Source organism: Chelonia mydas, chromosome 21 (genome assembly GCF_015237465.2).
Source record: "Chelonia mydas isolate rCheMyd1 chromosome 21, rCheMyd1.pri.v2, whole genome shotgun sequence".
NCBI lineage: Eukaryota > Metazoa > Chordata > Testudines > Cheloniidae > Chelonia > Chelonia mydas.
In genome coordinates, this window is record NC_051261.2 from 7,246,564 (window position 1) to 7,268,839 (window position 22,276).

The 22,276-nt window shown below is 43.2% G+C and overlaps 1 protein-coding gene across 1 annotated transcript in view; it reads left to right on the forward strand.

Moving 5' to 3' along the window:
* Window positions 1-21,947, forward strand: part of DSTYK (dual serine/threonine and tyrosine protein kinase) — a 60,270-nt gene extending 38,323 nt beyond the window's left edge. The window contains exons 4-13 of the mRNA XM_037885375.2: window positions 4,677-4,909; window positions 5,484-5,567; window positions 8,734-8,910; window positions 9,314-9,443; window positions 10,560-10,716; window positions 11,493-11,625; window positions 13,377-13,490; window positions 14,069-14,183; window positions 15,159-15,293; window positions 17,444-21,947. Of these exons, the coding sequence (XP_037741303.2) occupies window positions 4,677-4,909; window positions 5,484-5,567; window positions 8,734-8,910; window positions 9,314-9,443; window positions 10,560-10,716; window positions 11,493-11,625; window positions 13,377-13,490; window positions 14,069-14,183; window positions 15,159-15,293; window positions 17,444-17,631 (1,466 nt within the window). The 3' untranslated portion in view covers window positions 17,632-21,947. The remainder of the gene's footprint in view (window positions 1-4,676; window positions 4,910-5,483; window positions 5,568-8,733; window positions 8,911-9,313; window positions 9,444-10,559; window positions 10,717-11,492; window positions 11,626-13,376; window positions 13,491-14,068; window positions 14,184-15,158; window positions 15,294-17,443) is intronic.
* Window positions 21,948-22,276: the final 329 nt, after the last annotated feature.

The window sequence follows — 22,276 nt, forward strand, 5'->3', positions numbered from 1 at the left end:
ATTAGTGGTGGGAAAATGGCTGTGAGTAGTCAAAACTGGATAATAAAACCACTTTTTTTCAGCAAAAAATGCAAGTTTGTCAACACCAAAACATTTTGCAAATTTGTGTTGACTTTGTCAAATTGTTGGTCACAGAGCCTCGATTTTTTTTCAGAATTTTTAGAATACTTCTCACTCTGACACTTTCAAATCCACTTCTCTAGAAACTTCCTTTACTATTATAAAAATAAGTGTAAACATACGCTAAATAGGAACATTGTTTGACCCCAAAATATTTTTTTTTACTTTTCAACTTGCCAAAATATTATTAACAAAAACAGTTTGTTCTGGTTCAGCTCCACCAATCTTTTTAATAGTCAGTCAACTGAAATATTGCCAGTTTGCCTAGCTGTGGTTGTGAGGATAGTAAATCTCTTAAAAGAAAACTGTGAAGTGCAAGCCTCTACCCTGCATTCCTAGAATTTAAAGTCCCTTTCTTTCTTTCACAGGTGAGGACTGTTGTCTTAAACAGCTTTACAGTATTGAACCTTCTAAAATAAAACACTTCTATATAGATCCCTGGTTGCCCTTCTTCTATTGTTTCCTGCTGACCTCTGGGCAGTTAGCTGGTGGTGCATCAGAAAGCATGGGTTATTGCCTAAAAGTCTGTTTGGCATGCTCAACACATGGAAGAATGCAAGGACATGTGGTGTAAATTTTAACTAGTATGCAATTTTATTAGTCAAATTACATCCAGGGGACAGTCCAGTGTAGTCACTTGGAGCACATCAATCCTTTGGCTCCCTTACAGGGGGAGCACCCAAGAATTGACAATCATCACACGAGAAGGTTCTCAGGGTGCCCCCAGCTGCCCACTATCATCCCATTTTTGGGAGTTGAGGTGACAAGTGACTTCGACAGCCAGACAGCACTGCTATGAAGTGCAGTGGTGGGGCAGTTGCCCCACGGTCATATCCCATCTTTGGTTTGCATTTGACCCAGGGTGGGGGTGAGGAAATAGACAAGTTGCCCCATCTCATAAGGAGATACCCTTCGGATGCCCACTTTGTTAAGACTTTGGACCTGGAGCCTAAATCGGAGAGTTCCTGCACTCGGCACCTTCCAAAAGTTGCAACAGCTAAACAATTCTCCTGTAGGTTCTAATGGTGACCTTCAGGAGCAGGAGAATCCCAGCCCTCCTGTTGCCCAAAACTCAGCCTCTGGGTTTCTCTGTGAGGGCAAAAAACCCAACCGATCTTGGTCAATCTGGTGGAATGGGGAAAAATTCTTTTCCAGCCCCAAAGTGGCAATTGGCATAGCCCACGGTGACCTAATAAGGATTGGGGTGAGCTGATTGTTGGGAATTAGTAAACAGGAAGTGGCCCTGAGCACAGGTCTCCAAAGTTCATAACAAATCCCGCACAATCTCCACCCCACCCTGCAAGCTGTATGTAGGCAGGAAATCTCACTGTCCTTTTTGCCCTCTCCCATCATGGAAACCACCAAGCTCAACCGTGGTTAGGCTTGGGGCCCTCTTTTGGGAAGAGTTAGCAAAACCTGCTCTGTTCCTGCAAGCTGAATGGCATGGGTGGTCTTTTTGTGTTTGAAGATGCATGGCTTCCCAATGCACTTCCTAGTGAGGTGTAACTTCTGTTGGTAGCTTTTGAGCTCCAGGAGTGAAGGGTTTATTAACTGTTGTGAATGGTTAAACTTAAGTAACATATTCTCTCTGAGTCTTTTGGTCTGGGGCACTAGATAGTCCCATGATTAGCTACAAATGGGTGCTTTGATGTGGCAGGTTTTATAAAACTTGTCAGGCAATGGTTTGCGATAACTTTTTTTTTGGTCCTTCAGGAAGGAACGTTGACATGGAAATGCACTTTGAAGTGACATGAAGGGGTTTTCTGCTTGAAATGAAATTGAAAATAGCTTTAGGCTGTAAGATTGGAGGAAGTGGTTTACTTTTCTTTACGTTCAAAAGGCATTGAATGCTCTAAGGAGGCTTTTAAATCTCTAGACCTGCACTTTAATTTTAAAACTGGAAAACAAATGCATGCAGTCCTCTAGGAGAGATGGAGGGTGTGGAATAGAGCACCTGCCATAAAGTAGAGAATGAGCATGTGGAATACCATGTATCCAGATTTTTGCCTCTGGAGTGCAGTCACAGTTGGGAGGGAGAAGGATTGTTCTGTGACTTAGAATATGTTTGCTTTGTATCAGTCACGTTAAGTACAGCCATAACCATGAAGGGTTGGTCTACACTGCAGTGTTGGTTTGAGTTAATTCTGCTTGAGTGAGAGTGTCCACACTGAAATAACACTTGAGTAAAAGTGTTTAGTGTCCTGGAGTAATTAAATCCCCACTGTATTATTTGAGCATCAGCAGCTTCAGCTCACAGCATCACAGCTCAAGCTTCAGCCCACATCCCCTGATGGGCCAGCTAGCTAGAGTTTAAAGCATCATTTAACTGGAGCTAGAGACTTTGTGTGAATGGGAGTTGGGTTATGGGCACCATGTTGCGCTTGGAGTTAAACAAGTCCTCGGGCTTTATCTGTGCTGCAATCAGACTGCAATCAGGTGTGACTGCAGCTTGGGGAGGTGTACCTACACCTAGCTTTAATCTAGCTAGTGCAGTTAAAAGTAGCAGAGAAGACATGACTGCACAGGCTAGCAACAAAAGTATGTACCCCAAGTCCCTGCTAAGCGTGTACATCCCATGCTGAAGTCTGTGCTGCTATGTCTCCACTGCTTTTTTCTTTTAGCTGCATTAGGTAGTTTAAAGCTAGTATGAGTGTGTCTACTTGAGCTCTAATCGCGCTTTCAATTGTAATGTAGACGTAGCCTTTAGTGAGTACATGCCTTTAGTGTGCACGCTGCTGTGTAGAGCTGGGCATTCAGGAGAATGTAAAACCAGACTGCAGTAACTTGAGGGCCAACAGCATCTGAGAGTTTTTGCTGCAGGAAGGAAGGTAGATTCTCCTGTTGTGGCCTCTGATGTCCTAAGTCAGTCACTTGATTTATGTTTAAAGAAGCTAGACTCTCCCTTTGGATTTTGTGTTCAAAGACAGGGCTCCAGCCTGACCTCTGAGCGTTGCTGTAGAACTGGGGAAACTGGCTGTGGTGCATGCAACTTGACCAGCTAGTTACCTATTGAATAATACTTGGCGTTTGTATACCAAGCATTGAATAAGCACCAGATAATCTTTGTGATGTGAGGAATGATATGGAGGAACTGAGGTACAGCAATAAGTGGTTTGCATGAGACCTTGCTTTTAACAACAGAGCTCAGACCAGATTTCAGTTCTGACTGGGAAATTGCTGTGATGTGCATTTGAAATCAGAGGGCAGGGTAATCCTTGTCCCCTTCCATCTTGAGGGTTAGATGGGAGGTTGGCAAGTATATCACGAGAGAAAGTGACTCGTATGGCAGCCTTCTGAAAACAAGCTTTAGTGTCCAATTGGGAGCTAATTATAAGCTCCTTGGGGCAGGAGGGACCGTTTTGTTCTGTCTATATAGTGTCTACACAATGGGGCTCTGTTCTATGACTGGGCTACTACAATACTACTGCTAATAATAGTCCTATAAATGTAAACAATCGGGCACAAGCATTGCAGTGGTGTGTATGTTGTTCTCATAGGCTATTAAGTTGGCTTGAAATTGCAGTAGGACGCGCAAGGGATCAGAAAGTATGTTTAGAGACTTGAGTCTCAAACTTTTTTGCATTTAGTGGAGCAGATAGCTTTTCAGTGAACTTAGTGCTGAGAACTAAAAAATTCTGTGTCTGAAAATGAACTGGAGGGGGTGAGATTGTGGCTTTGGAATGTCTGGGAATCACTGAGTTAGTTAAAAACAGGCAAATGGCCTGAATTCCCCCACCCTCCCAAATCACCATTTGAATATGCTTCAGAAACTACATACTCTCTGCAAAGAAAGTTGATCTAATATGTAATGCTTTGCTCATCTTTTTTTTTTTTTTTAAGCCTTGAAACATTTGCTAGTTGAATGGTGAGCAAAATATTTAGTCACATCAAGAGCAGGAATGTATAAAACCTTCCTAATATTTCTCTTACTGAGAGACAAGTACACAACAGAGACAAGTACACAACTCATTCACCAAGGGGTCAAATGGTGAATGAATTAGCCTTTCATCTGTGTCTTTGGTCCTAGATTTAGTATATGGCCCTAGGGATGCAGTGGGATGCATGCTTGTAGAACAAGCTTGCACAGCTTCCACCTGCTTTTAAGCCCAGTTTGTTGTGATTTTGAAAGAACAGTGCTAATCATCCTACTTCAGAACATCTCTTCTTTCCTCCCTGCCCACCCCCACCCCCCAAAATAAAACAAAACCAAAGCCCCCCCCATCTCAGTCTTTTCATCTTACTATAATGCTCCCTTGGGAGCAGTGGAGGGGCCCCTGTCCACATGGTTTCAACTAGCTTTCTTTCACAAACCATTGTTAGCAGCAGTTTGTCCAAGAGCATAAACAGGACCTAGAAGTCAAAACTCAAGATAATTAATTGTGTTAGAAGGGGTGGAGGGTGAGCAGAAAGTGTCGAGACAAGTGCTGTAATAAGCTTGTGCTGTAGCTGCTTTGCAAAACACAGTGCAGAAGCTTGTCATGTTTGACTGCTAATAGTACAATTGTGATGCCTTTGTGTCCTGGCTATACAAATCTTTCCTTCCTTCCTTCTTGCAGACATTATAATTCCTGAGAATGGGGAGCCTGTGAGTTCCAAGGACATTAAATGTTGCATTAAGCAAATCCAGGAACTGATCATTTCTCGGTTAAACCAAGCGGTTGCCAACAAATTGATAAGCTCCGTAGACTACCTGCGTGAAAGCTTTGTGGGGACGCTGGAGAGATGCCTGAGGAGTCTGGAGAAGTCTCAGGATGTTTCAGTACATATCACGAGCAATTATCTCAAACAGGTACGGTAGCTCAAACAGTTGCTGAGAATTTTCGTAGCGTTACTTTTTTACAAAGAATTTTGTTGGACTGTCACAGCAAGACTTGACTTTATCCAGATAGCATAAGAGAGCAGCACTAAAAAAACAAGGAAGAGTTGGGCAAAGCTATAATGTACAAGCCCTACTAAAATCAATAGAAGGAAGCAGAAACCTTTGAGAAACTGACGTAGTGGCTAGAGAAGAGGGGGTAGAATTGGGGAATCGTAGGCTCTATTCTCCTCTCTTCTCAGGCTTGCTGTATGATCTCTGCCAAGTCACTTAACATCCCTTTCGGTTTCCCAGTCTGTAAAATGGTGATAATTACCTATCTATGTAAGGGTGTGGTAAGGATTAAATACACGGAGTAATCTGATCTGGTAGACTGGGAGCCATCTGCAACATCGGGTATAGACCATTGCCAGAGGCAAGATACAAGATTTGCAGGACCAGTGCTCTTATTTGTTCTAGGTCGGTTTTCCATGCTGAATCAGAATTAAGCAAGTCATGGGTCCTACTTTGCTAATTCTCCCCTCCCTCCTCCTCCTCCCCCCTCCAGATATTAAATGCAGCCTATCACGTTGAAGTCACTTTTCACTCGGGCTCATCAGTAACCAGAATGCTTTGGGAACAGATCAAACAGGTACGAATAGTCTACATTCCTTTCTGTTTGGACTGTAAAATAGACTAGTTACTATCACACCCTGAGTCTCGTACTAGAACAATGGACTGCTTGGATTATAAACGCTGCAGGGATTGCTTATGAAACTTTGATACTAAATATTAATAACTTCTGCTTGTCTCTGTTCTGCAGAATTATACTTCTTTTTACAAACCATAAATGTGCAAATTAATAATGTGCCCCTAAAAGGGTTCTGGATGCTTCACAAAGCGAAGAATTGACTTGACAGTTGCTTGTTACAAGTATTCAGGCAAACCACTATATTATTATTATTATTTATTATTTGAGTGAGTGTCCATACAGATTTTGCTCTTCATACATGAGATTAGATTCTTTTGGGACTGTGCCTGTGCCCGGAGTACCTTTTCGTTCCTCATAATGGAAGGCATAAGGGGCGTGGGGCAGCAGCCTCCTGCAATCAGTTCCTTCTTACTGCCTGTTGCGGTTCCTGTATGGGTGTTCCTAGCTTTGTGCAGCTAGGACGCTATTTTTTTTTTTCTTCCTACTGTGGGGGGGAGGGGGGAGTGCTGGTCTTTGTCTAGTGTTGATCAATTGGTTTTCTTTGCCAATTGGCTTTAGTTACTTAATCTTAAACAGAGTAGTGAGAAGGTTTCTGCTACGCAAGGAATCCCTTCCTTGTATAGATCGACTGTACAAGGGCAGACCCAAGTCGTTGGAGTTCAAGGTCTGCCCATCCTGCACCTGCTATTCCTGTGAATGTCTGGCACTCCCAATGCCTATTGTGCTTTGGAGCAGTGAGGATCTGGCAGAGTTCAAGAAAATCTCTGAGAGGCACTGGAAGATCATCAGAGATGCAGAGCAGCCCTCCTGGTACCCACTCATTTGTCATCCTCCCTGACCGTACCAGCCATGGCAGTACTGGTCTCCCTACAAGTGAGCCTCTGTTCTAGGAAGTCAGCTTTATCCACTGTCTCCAGAGCCAGATCCCCCTCACCAAAGAAGCTGTCTTGGGCTTCTCTCCTGTCTGTGTCCGTTTATGGAGGGTGAGAGGGAATATGGTGGAGATTACTACTCTCCACAGATTTATTAGCCTCTGGCCATCTCCATCTGCAGATAGAAGTAGTTAAGCCCCCATTCACTACTTCTGTGGATGAACTTAGAGCCCTTCCAAGACCTTGCTAAAAGTGGTGAAGACCCTAGATATTCCACTGGAAGTCATGCAAGAGCATGCTGAGTGTCTGTCTTCTGAAAGTCCTGCAGCCTTCCTCTGCAGTGTAACTGGCCATGCCCATTGGTGACTGACCACTTGATTTGGCATACAGTGGCCTCAGTCACAGCAACATCAAAAGGGGCTGTTGGATACCAGGTGCCTGTGAAAGGGTTTGAATATTTTACTAGCACCCTACCCCTGGGACTCTTTTTATAGCGCAGGTGGCTCATGGGAAGTTGAAGCACCAAAGCCAGCCCGAGTCTACCCATGTGGATAAAGACCCCAAGAAATGAGATCTATTTCAGGAAGAAGGTACACTCCTCAGCAAGCCTTCAGATATGAGTGGCAAATGATCAGGTGCTGCTATCAGAGAAGGACTCTCTGTTACGGGACATTTTCCATTTTTACGGACAGACTTCTGAAGGGCCAGCACAAGGAATTGAAATCCCTTATAAAGGCCAGCTCACTGCCTGAATGGCACTTCAAGCAGCATTTGATGCTTTGGCTGCAGCAGCCAGGTTCATGGCTGCAGGCATCAGGAAATCCACCGGAGGTCCAAGTCACCATCAGCCCTCCTATTTGAGGGCAACAAGTTCTTTAATCGTGATATGGATGAGGAACTTAATTCCCTAAAAGACTCCAAAGCCACCTTGAGATTCTTGGGTCAGTATGTCCCAGCCCCAGAGAGGAAGTTACCATGATACAGACTGAAACTAGTCTCAATGCTATCCGCAGCTACTGACTTTAGAGCTGCTGAGGAAGGGGTAGTGATTTTACTGAGTCTGCCCCACACTGTGGGGCTTCAAGCAAAAATGGTGTTTTGTTTTTTTGCGTTTGGGCAGACCTCCCTCAGCTCCTCCTTCCTCCAGGCCTCTCTTTGACAACAGCCTGTCCTGCTTCCAGGAAGCCTGGGATGGGATAACCAAGGACTGGTGAGTCTTGACGATCCAGGTTCAAGCTGTTTTTATCCCCTAAGTCCTCCTTCAGGGGCCTTTCTCATCAGAGGTTGAGGGAGTCCACTTCTTGCTTCACTTAAATGGGAGTGGTAGAGGAAGTCCACACCCCCACAGAGTTCAGGGGCCAGGGACTTCATTCCCACTGCATCCTAATTTCAAAGTTGGGAGACTCCTCACCTATCTTTGTCTCAATGCTTTTTTAGCCATTGCTTCAAATTCTGCATGGTTACCCTGGACTTTATAATCTCCTCTCTGGATCCCATGGACTGGCTCACTGCTCTTGACCTTCAAGGTATATATTTTCCCATCTTAATCCTTCCAGCTCATGGATTCCTGGCAAGAACATCCATACTATCAGCAGAGTTCTACCCTTTGGTCTCTCAGCATCCCGATAGGTGTTCACCTAAGTCCTAGCTGTGGTGGCTGTCCACCTGAAGGCAAGGTATCAAGGTGCATCTGTAATGGACAATGGGCTGGTTGGTACAGGGGCGCTCCCACAGCAAGTGACCGACCTCGCTTCAAAGGACACCAAACTGCTTTTTATCACCAAGTGTAGAATCTTTGTGGACAACAACTTGAACAATTACTTACAGTAACTGTGATTCTTCAGATGTGTTGTCCACAAAGATGCCATGACTCCATCTCCTTCCCTGATGATTGAAATCCTGCTCCTAGGGGATCCTTATTGGAAGGAATGGAGTACAGGTGCAGCTGGCCCTGCCCACTTAGCTACAGGGAGCAAGGGGGTGCAGAGTGCAGATGTGGCTCCAATGAAACACTGCTATTGAAAAGAAGCTGGACTCGTGCACATAGGGCACCTGCATGCTGAGAGTAAAAGCTGTGTGGGCAACTCATCTCAAAGAACCATACTTGTTCTTCTTTCTGAACCCAATTCTGCCCTCAGATGACCTCTTAAGATTTCAAAAGAAGGAAGTAGCATATCAGGCCTGAGGGCAAGATTTGGCCCTTCAGTTTAATTGGTTTAGTCCTGTTCTGTTAGATAGTTCAGCGGATTACCTGGGTTAGCCCACCTGCTATCACCATGGAGTGGAAGCGGAAAGTAGCTCAGGATGCTATTGAGAGCCTCAGCGCCTCCAAGCTGGCGAAGAGCATCTGCAGCCAATTCCGGACCAGGCTAAACAGCTCTCATGAGGCTTTTGCAGCCTCTCTGCGACAGGTAGGTGTGGGGCTGTGAGGTGGGCAGTGCAAATGCAGAGCCCCATGAGGAGAAACAAATTGGGGTTTCTGTACAGTGCCACTCTGGGAAACCAGAACTGTCACAAGTGAGGTGGCCAAATGGTGGGCAGAATAGTCAGCCCATTGCTGTCCTCCTCAATGTAGAAGTATTGCCTGTCTAGTGGGAGACACTCTGGCTTGTGATGCTTCGGCTTCATCAGCATGGGAAGCTAACTTAGAGCCATCCCTGCAATGAAGTGGGTGCCCTAATGAAATGACCCATCTTGAAAATGGGACCCCATAGACTCCAGTGTCTTGCCTTGCTTTCACCTTTTGCTTCTATGTGAGGCATGTGACCATGTGGAATGACTCTACACATAATCTCTGGCCTTCTGTCTTGGTAGCTAGAGGCTGGCCATTCAGGCAGGCTGGAGAAAACAGAAGACCTTTGGCTGAAGGTGCGGAAAGACCATGCCCCTCGGCTAGCACGGCTCTCGCTGGAGAGCAGGTCTCTGCAAGATGTGTTGTTACATGGTGAGCACCTACACCCGATCTTCTTTCCAGCCTCTTGCGAGGGTGTGTCTTGGATTAGTTCTGTCCTGCTTCTGCAGGGGTTGGGAGAGCAAGGGCAAGGGGGACTCCTCATCTAGCTGTAGATTATTATACCAGAATAGTGCTGGCTGGAACGCTGATTTGCTTCTGACTTTGCTTCTACTTGACACGTGCCAACTAAGTCGACGTATTGGGTATGGTTGCTCCGAGGGCTGCAGGCCTATGAAAGGGAAAAACCTCGCCCATCTTCTAGTATAGGATGTTGTGGGAAGGCTGATCAGGGGGCAGTAGGATGGATAGCTAAAAACAATTAGTTTGTAGACACAGAACTGGGAGAATTCTATGGAGGGGCGGGGCGTAAATTATAGAACTTTGAAAAGCTAATTGTTTAAATCATATATACTTCAATGCTGTGCTCATTTTTAAAAAGAAAAACTTTACAACAAATTTGTGGGCCTAACAAGAACTTTTAGGCAGGCTCGATAAAGATAGAGATTTGTTTTGAAGACTTACTCTTAAATCCTGTGAGACTCCCTGGGATGATTCATAGGGTTGGTAATGGGATATGGAACCGTCAACCTCTGTGGTCATGGGATCAAACCCAGCCTTTGTGGGTACTGACCAAAAAGCTTGTCTGAGGGTTGTGTGGCTTGTATGCTGCTAGCTGGAATGAGTCCTGTTCGCTTACAGATAGGTGTCTATATCCTAAACCACGACAACCATTGCTATGTCTCCTGTGTTGGCAGTCTCAGATTAGACAAAGGATTGAATGAGCAATGAAGATAGAACTCCCCTTTTTCCTCTTTGGTACCTCCTCATATGGGGATGAGTCACACTTGCAGAAGAGTTCAGAGAGATTGTACAGGGCTGTTGGCTGTTCTGCATATAAATATTGTGGCCTATACCAGTTCCAATATAGCACTGACCTAACAACTTAAACTATCTGATTTCAAGAAGGACCCACCTACCTCCCCCTGAATGTGAATGTGAAATACTAGTTCAGTTTATGGCATCATCCTAGCCAGATACTGATGCTAGAGGGGAAGAACGTGGAAGCTTTACCTCTGATCAAACTGACACATTGCTGTGTGTTTGCAGGTAAACCGAAGCTAGGCCGTGAGCTGGGCCGAGGGCAGTATGGAGTGGTGTACTTGTGTGATAGTTGGGGAGGCCATTTCCCATGTGCTCTCAAATCCGTTGTGCCTCCAGACGAGAAGCACTGGAATGACCTTGCACTTGAGTTTCACTATATGAGGTGTGTATTGGTAAACTCTCCTCTAATCTGCAAATGCCAGCTGAACCTGGTTAGATTCTGATAGCTATGCAGGTTGGCTTACGTGGCTTGAGGCAGAGACTTTGGTCCAATGTAGTTCCTTGCTGCTCCCAGTAACTTGGTCAGTGCCGAGGATTGCCACTAAATGCTGCACAACTTTGAGTGAGGACTTTCAGATGACTGTCAATGCTACTTATAGAATAGACAAGACAGTGCAAAGCTCACCTGCTGTCCCACCTCATCTCTCCCCAGGGCTGATTCTCTTGTGTCTGCAATACTCGCGTCCTCTGCTGCTGCTTGCAATAAAAGTCAGTTAGTATTGCATAGTGTTGCACAGTTGTCCCTGTCCTGGCCTTGGTATCTAATGTACTATCTCTCCTTTCATCTAGTACCGTGCACTCTTTCTGCCCAAAGTGTGCTATTCTGCATTCACTGAACAAAATGACAGTGGGACTACAATGTAGGAAACGTAACCAGCCTTGGCTGTATAGAGCTGCCTATACTGCAGTGCAGACAATTCTGTTACAACAAACTGATTCAGTGATCTGTCCTTTGCTGTAGCCATAGTGGTGGTAGCAATGAGCAGCATTGTCAGTCCTCTCCTGTCTTGTCCTACTATACTTGTTAAGAGCCCAGATGTTGGGTCCCTTATAAGGAGGCTAGGCTTGATTTAAGAGGGAAGGAGGGGAACTAGGCAGAATTGTAGTCTATGGGAATATATTCCCATATGTTTATCTGTTCTGATTTTGTTTCTACAGGTCTTTACCAAAGCATGAGCGACTGGTAGATCTCCATGGGTCTGTGATAGATTACAGCTATGGGGGAGGTTCCAGCATTGCTGTCCTACTGATAATGGAACGGTTGCACAGAGATCTCTATACAGGACTAAGGGTGAGAAGGAAAAATGGCTGGAAGCACCAATTGAATTCATAAACTGGTCTAGAAGAAAGCTATTGGTCTGTTTACCACTTTCTGGTGTCATTTCCCTCAATATATTTGTAACTGACTTTAGTCAGAGCAAGTATTTGTTTAGCAATACATGGAAGGCATGTCATGCATCCATGTAAAATCTCAGCAGCACTCAAAGTGATGAGAATGGCAGATTACTTAACTGTGACTGTTGCAAATTTTGTGTTTGCATGTAAAATTTAGCTTTAGCCAGTTCTGGTCTGTGATTCAAACGGTCAGGAAGCTAAATGCGCAAGTAGACCATATCCTTGATTTGCTAAATTTGGGCTACAGAACAACCATAAAAATACATCTGAGCACATCTTTGGAGAACTTTTGACATACCTAGGCCGAGTTTTAATTATGGATCTATAATGTTTTAGGAGCTTCCAATTCTCCTTTACATGAAGGCCCTCTTATACTGCTGGAGTGGTGTAAAGCGACATTAGTGTAGCTGAGAATTCAGGCCTGCAAATGGCCATTTTAAGTAGGAAAAGCTGAATTGGCCTATTTTAAACAGGCTACCATACTGCCAGTGTATCTGACAGTGAAAGTCCCCTAAAAGGGAAGTCACTAGCTGAAGGCTGAAATGCTAGATGGAATCGGTACTTGAATTTCCCAGGGTATAACTCTCAGCTTCTATGTGAGAGGTCCAGTTCAGGTGCCTTTTCAGATTGCGGTTTGCAGCTATGTTCTGCAGCACCTTACACTTCAAAAATCCCTCTCAGCCCAGGGAACTTTTGGGGCATCACTTCACCCATACTGCCAACCTGAAGCACATCCACCTGTGGGGTGGAACACAGCAGCTGTCTAGCAGAACAGTGATACTAGACGGTCTAGACCAGAAAGTGAAGAACACTCTTTTGCTTGACAAACCCAGTTGAACATTTGGTGCTTCAGACTGTTGTAAACAGCACGAAGCTGGGACGCTGTGCCCTGTGTCAGTATAGCAGTAGAAAGGACAACACTTAATTTGATTTAAACACACGAAGGCATAAAATATAAGAATAATAAAAACCTATATTGTGTACTGTAGAAGTGAAAGGAAACATGACTTCTTGGGGTAGTGGTCTATAACCAAGATCTTCCTGAAGGGGAAGTCTTCAGGATGGAGTACAGTTGCATTACTGTAATAATTACACAATGCTTTAATCTGGCTGAGACTGCTGTACTGTGTTTGATCTGACCTGTACTGGTGAAGGTGGCATAAGAGATGTTGCATTGCTTGATCTTTAGCATCTGACAACTTGGTATGTTTCGGATACCTTACGTTCAGAAGTCATGTGGCCTTTTTGCTGTTGGCACATCCATCCCTTTCATCTTGCTGCCTGCAGTCCTGGCTGACTCCATCAAGCTGTCTGTGCCAGTTTAGCAGCCACTTCAGGAGTAAATAGTGGGATCATGACGGCATGTTTCGTTACCGATCAAAAGAACTAAACAGACTAGGATAAGCAGATACCATGTTCAGAACCTTGTTAAACTAATGTACCAGGATGTTGGCAACAAAAGCAGCTCATGCCAAGTCCATTCCATTGCTTGGCATTCACCCATGGCTCTGGCAGGAGCTCCTTGCATGTGTTAAAGGGTCACTTAGCTAGATATTATTTACTGGAAAGGACCAGGAAGTCCCACAAATACAAAGTAATTTACATTTGTGGGATTAGTAAATCCTCCTGTGTGTGCCTCTTCCTCAGGCTGGGCTGATACTGGAGACACGATTGCAGATTGCCCTGGATGTAGTTGAAGGGATCCGGTTTCTACACAGTCAGGGGCTTGTTCATCGGGACATCAAACTTAAAAATGTATTGGTAAGGGTGATCTTTCTATACTTCACTTTCTCTTGGTTAGTCCCTAAAAGCCTTTTTATCTCCACTGCCAAAGGGGAACTAATAAATTGTTCGTAACATTGACAATAAATGAAATAATGGCCTTATTCACGTAAATGTTTCCGTAAGAAGACTTGTGAACAAATGCTTTTCACTTTGATGGCACTCTTCATGAACTCCTCAAAACACTTACTACAAATATTAGTATTACAAAATGTCCCTGTCAGCTGTAGAAGCATTATTATTATTATTTTGCAAGTGGGTTAGAGGTGAAATGACTTGTGAGAGGATAGTTTGTTACAGATGGGATTAGATTTAGGACTTTCTGGTTCCTGGTCCTGTTCTCACACTGCTAGACCATACCTTCTGGTTAATAAACATGTAAAAACTTGTCCTGTTACTTTTTTTTTTCTTACAGTCCTATAGCAGTCAGTAATTAGAGCAAACTCCCAACAATTCAAACACGAATACATTTTGTAAAGTTGCTTTTAATATTAAAAAGCCAATAATAGGGTTGAAAGCATGATTAACCATCACCTGATGTATGGATGGCTCTACAGCTTGACAAAAAGAATCGAGCCAAAATCACGGACCTGGGATTCTGCAAGCCTGAGGCCATGATGTCTGGCAGTATTGTTGGGACACCCATCCATATGGCTCCTGAGCTCTTTACAGGTAAGGTGGTGAATGGAATCTTCTATTGACTGTCTGCAGCTCCAGTCCTGAAGGCCCCAGACTCTGTACTATGCCTTTTAACTCTGGAGGGGGAAAACATAGTCAAAACTGTGGTAGACTTCAGTTGCATGTGGTGTGCATTTAACTTCACCTTCCTGTATTTTCAGTCTAAGTGATGATCATCTCCATTCTTTTTTCCTTTATGAGAAGAGAGGTTACTATGGGATTCATATGGCCTACAGAAGTCAATAACAAATTAATACACTGGAAGGGCTATTGGAGGTATTTAGTCTCTCTGGTACAAACCATTTTAAAAAAGGTCAGCTGTGTTTTAGGGTCTGATAAACGGTTTCATACAAATCGTAGAGTAAGTTGGGGAAATTCAGAGTTGAGGATGGGAAATGAACCTAGATATCCTCCCCAAGATGAAATAAATCTTGACTCAAAATTTGACGCGCAGCATTATGGTTCTGACACCAACTATTTTTCCTTTTTAAATTCCCCCCCACCCCATTTTGGGGGGGGTCTATTTCATTTTTTACAGTAGTTTCTAAAGGGCTCCATCAGGATCAGAACCCTATCCTGTTAGGTGCAGCACAAAAATGTCACCAGGAACAGCATCTTTTTTAAGATTAGAGTGATCACAGCAAACCTGTTTGTGTATCCTTCAAAGGGTAACATGCAGATGCTCCTGATTTAATAAAGTGTTCATAGTTAACATGCTAGGTTCTGATCCTGAAAAGACTTAAGCATCTGCTTACCGTCTATACATTGTAAGTAGTCCCCTGGGCTTTAATACGACTGCTTTGAAGGATTGGAGGCCTTAGGTTGTTTCCATGCTGTACAGTAACACACACCAGGCTGTGATGCAAATACTCAAATTAGTTTTGTACCTTTTATTTTATATTGGTGGCAAACTCTGGAGACGTTCATTTGTCCTGTTGCTCAAACGTGTTTGTTGCTCATTTGCCACAGGAAAATATGATAACTCAGTGGATGTTTATGCATTTGGTATCCTGTTTTGGTACATCTGTTCAGGACACGTGAAGTTACCAGAGGCCTTTGAGAGGTGCGCAAGCAAAGACCACCTTTGGAACAATGTTAGAAGAGGTATGTATGATTTTATGCTGCACTGCTGTTGGGTGATCTACTACTGTGTGAAACCTCTTGGAAAACTAAATCCTTTTTACCCTCTTCTAGTTTTTCTTAACTAGGAACTGTATTTCCAGTCCCAGCCTCTCTGTGGATTTAGTGGCCTTTGAGTAAAAAGTGCACTGCAGACTGTCACCCTCCAAGAGTATAGATGGGTAAATGACACTGGACACTTTTTCCTCTCTAAAGATTAGCTGGAATCTGGGCAGACTTCAGTGGGATATGCTGAAGGCCTGTCACTTAATGTTTAACTGAAATCTCTCTAGTTACTGGCACGGTTCTAAAATAGTTTCCGATAAAACACAACCTGTCCCTGCTGATTATTGTAACGGTGCTAGCACAACGTTTTAAATGCTATTCTTGCCTCAAAAGGACAATGTATTAAGGTTAGAAGGTAGAGTAAACCATATCCCAGAAACAGCCAGATATGTCATAATCCTTTAAGGAATGCTTAATTCCTTGCTATTTCCAGGCACCATCCGAATCCTTCACCCTCAAGTGTTTTGACTAGGTGCTAAAATTGTAAAATGCTGGGGATGATTGATGAGTAGAAGGTTGAAAATCTTTTACCATGGAAGACTGTCTATTATCGTTTCCCATTCTGAGCAATGAACTTCTGCTTCCCAAGTTAGAAAATAGTTTAACAGTGCAGTTGCTATCCTGTGGTAGCACATACTTTACGTGTATAAGTGCCTTATTCTTTTTAATGCCTGTCTACAACTTTTCCATGTACGAGAGACACTAAATCAAATAGGTGAGCCATGAATTTGTTCAGAAGGAAGCCAGATGTGCATTCATTCTCGTGTTCCAGGTCTGAGTTCTGCAATTGTGGGCTAGCTAGTGAAAAAGATCTTTCCCCTGTACTATTAAGCCTTTTCCTGTGGCCAGCTGCTCCAGTGGATCTGAATCATGCACATCCATACTTAGCTTGGTGCCTCCTGCCATTACCAGTTGTGAGATTTAACAGTACGCATTTCTACAGCTCCTAAAACCCCATCTGAAGTGGCTGGGGAAACTGCTGGGCACTGTTCTATTAATTTAGATGGACTAAATGGGCCAAAAGTATTAATGTAACTCAGTCACTGTCCAACATTAAACCGTGTTAAACAAGGTCTGGGGTTTGGTATACAGGGACGCCAGGTCACTTAGTGATATGGTGCAAACACCATTAAAAATCCTTTTAACCTTTAATAAAGGATGCAGAAAAGGAGGACAAACGGTTAAAGCATTTGAAATGTAAAGTATTAAATAGGGCTTTCAATTAATATCCCTTATTCCCTTTCACTGAAGAGAGTTTTAGGACCGTCCCTCTGTTCGACAGTTTTAGATGGTAAATAACTGTCCTTTGGAAGAAAGGAGAAGTTAGTTGAGATGGGCTGCTGATGGTTGTTAAAGTTCGATCCTGTTTCATCCCAAGTGGTATTTGGGATTTAGCAGGAGCCGGTAGAGTTGGTGAATTCATCTGGGTCCCCCTCTCTGGCCTGGCCTGGCCTGGTCTGGTCCGGGCATCTCTCAGGATCAGGCTGATGAAGGACAGGGACCCAAGAGATCAAGGGGGGTGGCAGCCATGATGGTGAAGCTTGTTCCCATAGCCAGATTTTTTTCTCACCAAAGTCTCTTCATTATGGACCCCAAAAGGGAGGGATGTGTGTAATAGCTCATCCCCCTCATGATTTGGTCCACCAGTTAGACCTAGTTTCGGACACACCAGTTTTGATTTACCAATTTTTGGTTCTACACTTTTCTTGTTTACCAGGCACAATCTTAACACAGTCCTGGGGTTATAGCAATAGGGCTTTTTGTTTGGACTAATTCAGTCTGCTGACCTCCCTTTCTTACCTTTTTCCCATCATTTGTTGTGATAGGTTCTTGTTACATCTTATGATCTTAAGAGCTTCCCTGGGAAAAATGAGCCTAATTAGGATACATTTCTAGACCCAATTATCACAACAGCACCTTCTTTACTAGGAGTGTCTTGAGAACTGCTAACATTTACTCTTCCCTAGCCACTATAATCTGAGCCGAAGTGACTAACATCAAAGGATCTCCTATACCTATTTAGTCAAGATTTTATAGCAGTTACCAGCCCCTGTTCTTCCTTTTTCCAGGAGTACGCCCAGAGCGCCTCCCTGCATTTGATGAGGAATGCTGGCAGCTGATGGAAGCTTGCTGGGATGGAGACCCTTCCCAGCGTCCCCTCCTGGGCATTGTCCAGCCCATGCTGCAGCGGATCATGGACAGACTCTGCAAGTCAAGCTCTGAACAGTCAAACAAAGGGTTAGATGATTCTACTTGAAGGAAACATGAAAACTGTTTTATTATGGGAGCACTCTGACCCCCTACTTGCAGTTGTCTTTTTGGAAGAAGTAGCTCTTTCTCGGTAACAGGAGTTGCACTGGAGCAAACAAAAGATGTCTTGCCTCTGAGAGCATTATGGACGTTCCGACTTGGGTAGCAGCCAGAAAAATTCCACTCCAGTGCACAAGTTACCCCAGCCCCCATTTTTATTACAAAGATGAGTGAATAAATAAAAGATGGAGAATCCAGGCCATTTGGACTGCAAGGAATCTCTGCTAATCCCCTCCGGACTGACCAAAGGAAAAGCATCTAATGCTTTAGGTAGCAACTGAGTCGCTAGGGCTTTATTACTGCAGTTCTCACTCCGTGGTAACAGTTGAACCAAAGTATCTTCCATCTGCTGCTATCTGTGGTTGATCTTTAGTATATCCACCAGCTTTCCTTATCCTCAAAATGGAGCTTGGATGGTTTGGGGGACAAATGACGGTAACTACTTGGGGTGGAACCCTTAGGCTACAAGGGGTGGGGGGATATGAGTGTCGTTGTGCATTAGCTTCTTGCAACACTCAGTATGTTTACATTGACAGGATCAGAGCATCCACACTTTACCTAAGGGGGAATTTCCGCATTCCACTGCAGCAGAAATACCCCAAAATCATAAGCTATCTGACTTTCTTTTCTTCTGACTTACTCTTAACCTGAAAGACCACTTTTTGTAAACAAGTTATTGCTTCAGATAACTCTGCTTAATAGTGGTTGTTGGGGTGTCTAACCTGGCCTTTCTTTCCCAGGCTTTTGGGAAGATGGGGACTTCAAACAAATGGTTCAGAGAAATTGCACATAGCGTTATAGAAACACAAGACGTCATTAGCAACTATTGACTGGTGTCCAAACCCACTGGAAAATTACCAGTTTGTGTTTTTAATTAAAATGCTTTCCTCGTTTTGAACTAAGTGTAAAGGCAGTGACTGTTTTAAATTCTGGTAGAGACATTTTAAATAAGATTTCAACTTTTTAAAGTCATTTGCTGGGTGAAAAAGTACCCAAGGGAAAACAGGTCTGCCATTCTTCAGCAGGGGGGGAGCGGGGGTGCAGCGGTTGCTGTGTCCACATCTGATCTCTTCACTCCTTGGGCTTTGCAGTTTGGTTGTATTAAAAATTAGAGGTCAGTTGCAGGGTGTGTGTGGGGCAGGACAGTCCTGATACCCCTTACATGAAGGGCTCCTTCTGAAAATACACCCTTGCCACAGTGATTCCTCTGCATTTGGTTGGCCAAGGTTGATACTTAGTAGTGCTTGCGGGAAGGTGGGGGTAGAAGAATGGAATCTGAATGAATGGAGGACACCTTTTGTATGTGTGAGGAAACTGATTACTTGGCAGTTTGTCCCCAGGTATAACAGCACCCCCCGGCTTCAGGAGATGGGGGCAGGCAGAGGCTTCATTTTAACAGGAAATCTAGTGTTCCGTGTGCAAAACCATGCAGGCATGTAAAATTAATACACCTTGCTGCTGGAATTGACTGGGTGGTACAAAGCAAAATTACAGCCAGTCGCCTTTTGCCTGTTAACAGCTTGAACAAAGGAGAGGGATAAATAACCCTGCAGTGTTACTCAACAGTCTAGTTTAACCCATCTTCTGTGTGCAATAAAACTGAAATAATGCTTTTTAAAAAAGATTGCTTTTTACTTAACTACAGACGATGGCATAAAAACTGTAGTCATAGTTCCACAGACAGCTTGCAACCTCTCCAGTAACTTGAATAGAAATGGGCAGCAGCTATAAATCACATGCCCAGAAAAACCAATCTTTTCAAAGCAGGACTATTACTAAGAACATCACTGCCTTGGTGTATATGCCACCAATGACTTTAACAGTATTAATCAGTTTTATATCCGTTTACTTTGTTCTGTGGTGGCTAGTAACTACGTTGAGAACTAGAAGAGTATAGGTCAGTATTTTTGCAGCGATAGACATAGTTTGTGTAACAAAACAAAAAAATAAATGAATAAAATTTAAATCTATATATGCAATTCCAGAAATGTCTTGTATAGCTTTCTCCTTTGTGGCACCTTCCTGACTTTTATCCTGTGCCTTTTTAATGCTGATTGTAAGTACCTTGAAGTCTTTGGGTTTTTTTGTTTTGTTTTTGTTTTAAATTCCCTTGGGATTGTTTTATGTATCCACAGCAGAGGCCTGCACAAGTTTTCCCACACTTAATACACAGCCACTTTCCTACCCCCCCCCCCCCCTTTGGCACTTGACCTCTTGCATAGCAGATTTCACATCACCTCTTTTTTTGCTTCAGAAGTAAGAACTCTTCATTAAAGCAAAGGGAAAACAAGATGCATAAATGATTATCCTGTTAAAAGGCTCTACTAGCTAATGATGTAACCAAAGGCAGTTATGTGAGTCTAATTCTAGCAGACCGAAAGGCAGTAACAAACTTGGATATTCGTTAATGTGTAATTGACATCTTGTATAGGCTCTGTATTTCTCTCATATGAAGCAGCCTTCATGGCCTGCAGATGAATAGATAGATGTACTATAAAATGTACCCTCGCTGTTAAGCATATAGAAAGAGCTCCATGTTATTTAACAGGAATTCTGGTGGCTTCTGTTTGTATGTGGACCCAAATCAGTGGTGAGTGCCAGTAAAATAGTATCATCGTTGTCTTATTTTAAACAAGACTCTCTGCATAAGACAGAAATCCTTCAAAAGGCTCAGGCTGCCTTAATGTGTGTTGCAAAAATATACAAACCAATGGCACACTCTGCCCCCAAAATCCACTAGATCTACCCAGCTTTCATTTCCAGCCTCTCTAAAGATGCAGAGGTGGGGTTTAGACCTAAAAGGATTTGAATGGAAGCTTTGTTTACTAAGCTGCATTCTGAGGTTTACGAACTGCCACTAATTTGCTGGCTGTTCCAGGTGCTCCAGCATAAAGCTTATTCTTCAGTCAGTGAGTTGGAAGCATGTAATAATAGGATAAATCTAATTTACCGAGCAAACATAGTTGCAAGGTTAAGACTTAAACTTGAAAGCTGCTAGTAGCTTACTGTGCAAAGATAAGAGCCACTCATCCCTGATTGATTTACCAAGGTAGCAACTTTTCAGCTATTGCTCTGTCCAGGACAGAAGTGACTTGATTGTTTGTTTCATATACTACATATTGTGGAATGAGATGGAAGAAAATGCTTCCTAAATGCAATGGAAGACTGGATCGTTGTGAGGCTGGAGGACTCCAGCCTCAGTGTTCTGATGCTTTGCCACTGCTGTTACTCACTGTATAGCTGTTAAATGTACTGTATATCTGGATGTGTAGGACTTTCTTTGGCTGGGCAACTGCTGGTCGGTGGGTGGGGGAACCCAAACATGTATCTAAACCTACTTGAGAGGGTTGCTAACTACATTAAACAAACTCTACAGCTTGCTCGTTCCTTTTTAAACTAAAAAGCAAGCTGCTCCAGTTTACGCTTTGCACATTTTTTTTGAATGGTGTTGCTAGCCTCTTTTTCCTCCTCAGTTTCTCTTTGGAGGGTTAGAGGATATTTACATTTATATTGGTTTACACATGGTGACAAGTTCTGTAGAATTTCAGAATGGGATTGAGTAATCCCTTTGCATCCCTTGGTGAAAGAATAGCTGTTCTTTCCTTTGTGTTTATATTGCATTCTCTGGACCTGCTGGTCCTACTTGAAGATCTAAAAGTGATGTGACTTTTTTTTTTTTTTTTAAAGACTTTAGTATTACAAGGGTTTCCTCTCCAGGAGAAAACAGGAGCACATCTGCATTTAAAAACTCCCTCAGGGGCTTAAGTAGCACTAATGTTAAAGGTTTTTATTTTTACTTTATGCCCTTTATTTTGGGAGCCTGTTGAACCTTGGTTGACTGAAGTTCAGTGGTGAAAACTGTTACATTTTCGGGGTTGGGGGAGAAATTAAGAACTGTACAGCCCCATTGTAATGCCTTTAGATTTTTGTATTGCTTTTTTTATTTTAAACTTTAAAGGACTGATGTATATTACATTGTTAAAGGAAAAGGTAACAAACTTACCAAGTGTGTAGGAAAAAGTGCAATAACCAGGAAATTGACATCCAGAACAAACTAAAATTTTCCCCTTGTATTATAACTTTCTGCAATACTAATTTCCTTTCTGTACCAGGTCCATAAGGGTATTTTTAAGAGACGTGACTGTGGGTTAAGAAGGCTTCATTTAGTGCCATTCTCAACTGTCTGTTTTATAGATATTATATATAATTGTTAGAATGCACAGAACACTGTGCTGTATAATAAAGGTCACATTAACATTTTAAGTTTTTGCATTATGTCTGGCTTGTTTTCCCCCTTGACTATACCGTCCCACCCTATGTGTCTTCAGATAAAGTCCATAACCCATAAGTGCCTAGGAGCATTTGCTGAACTCCAGTGAAATGTTGCAAAGCTAAACCTAGCCCTTGGGATTGACACTGGTTTGCCTCTTATACTAGTGTAAATGAATAACTACAGTGATGTCAGTGGAATTGGACCTGCATAAACCTGGTATGAAATGACTTCCCTCTTGTACTCTGCTATGGAGGATACTTTGGAATGGATAGGTAGTGCTCTGAGCTGATGCTTTCTGCACAATCCCCTTACTTTGGTC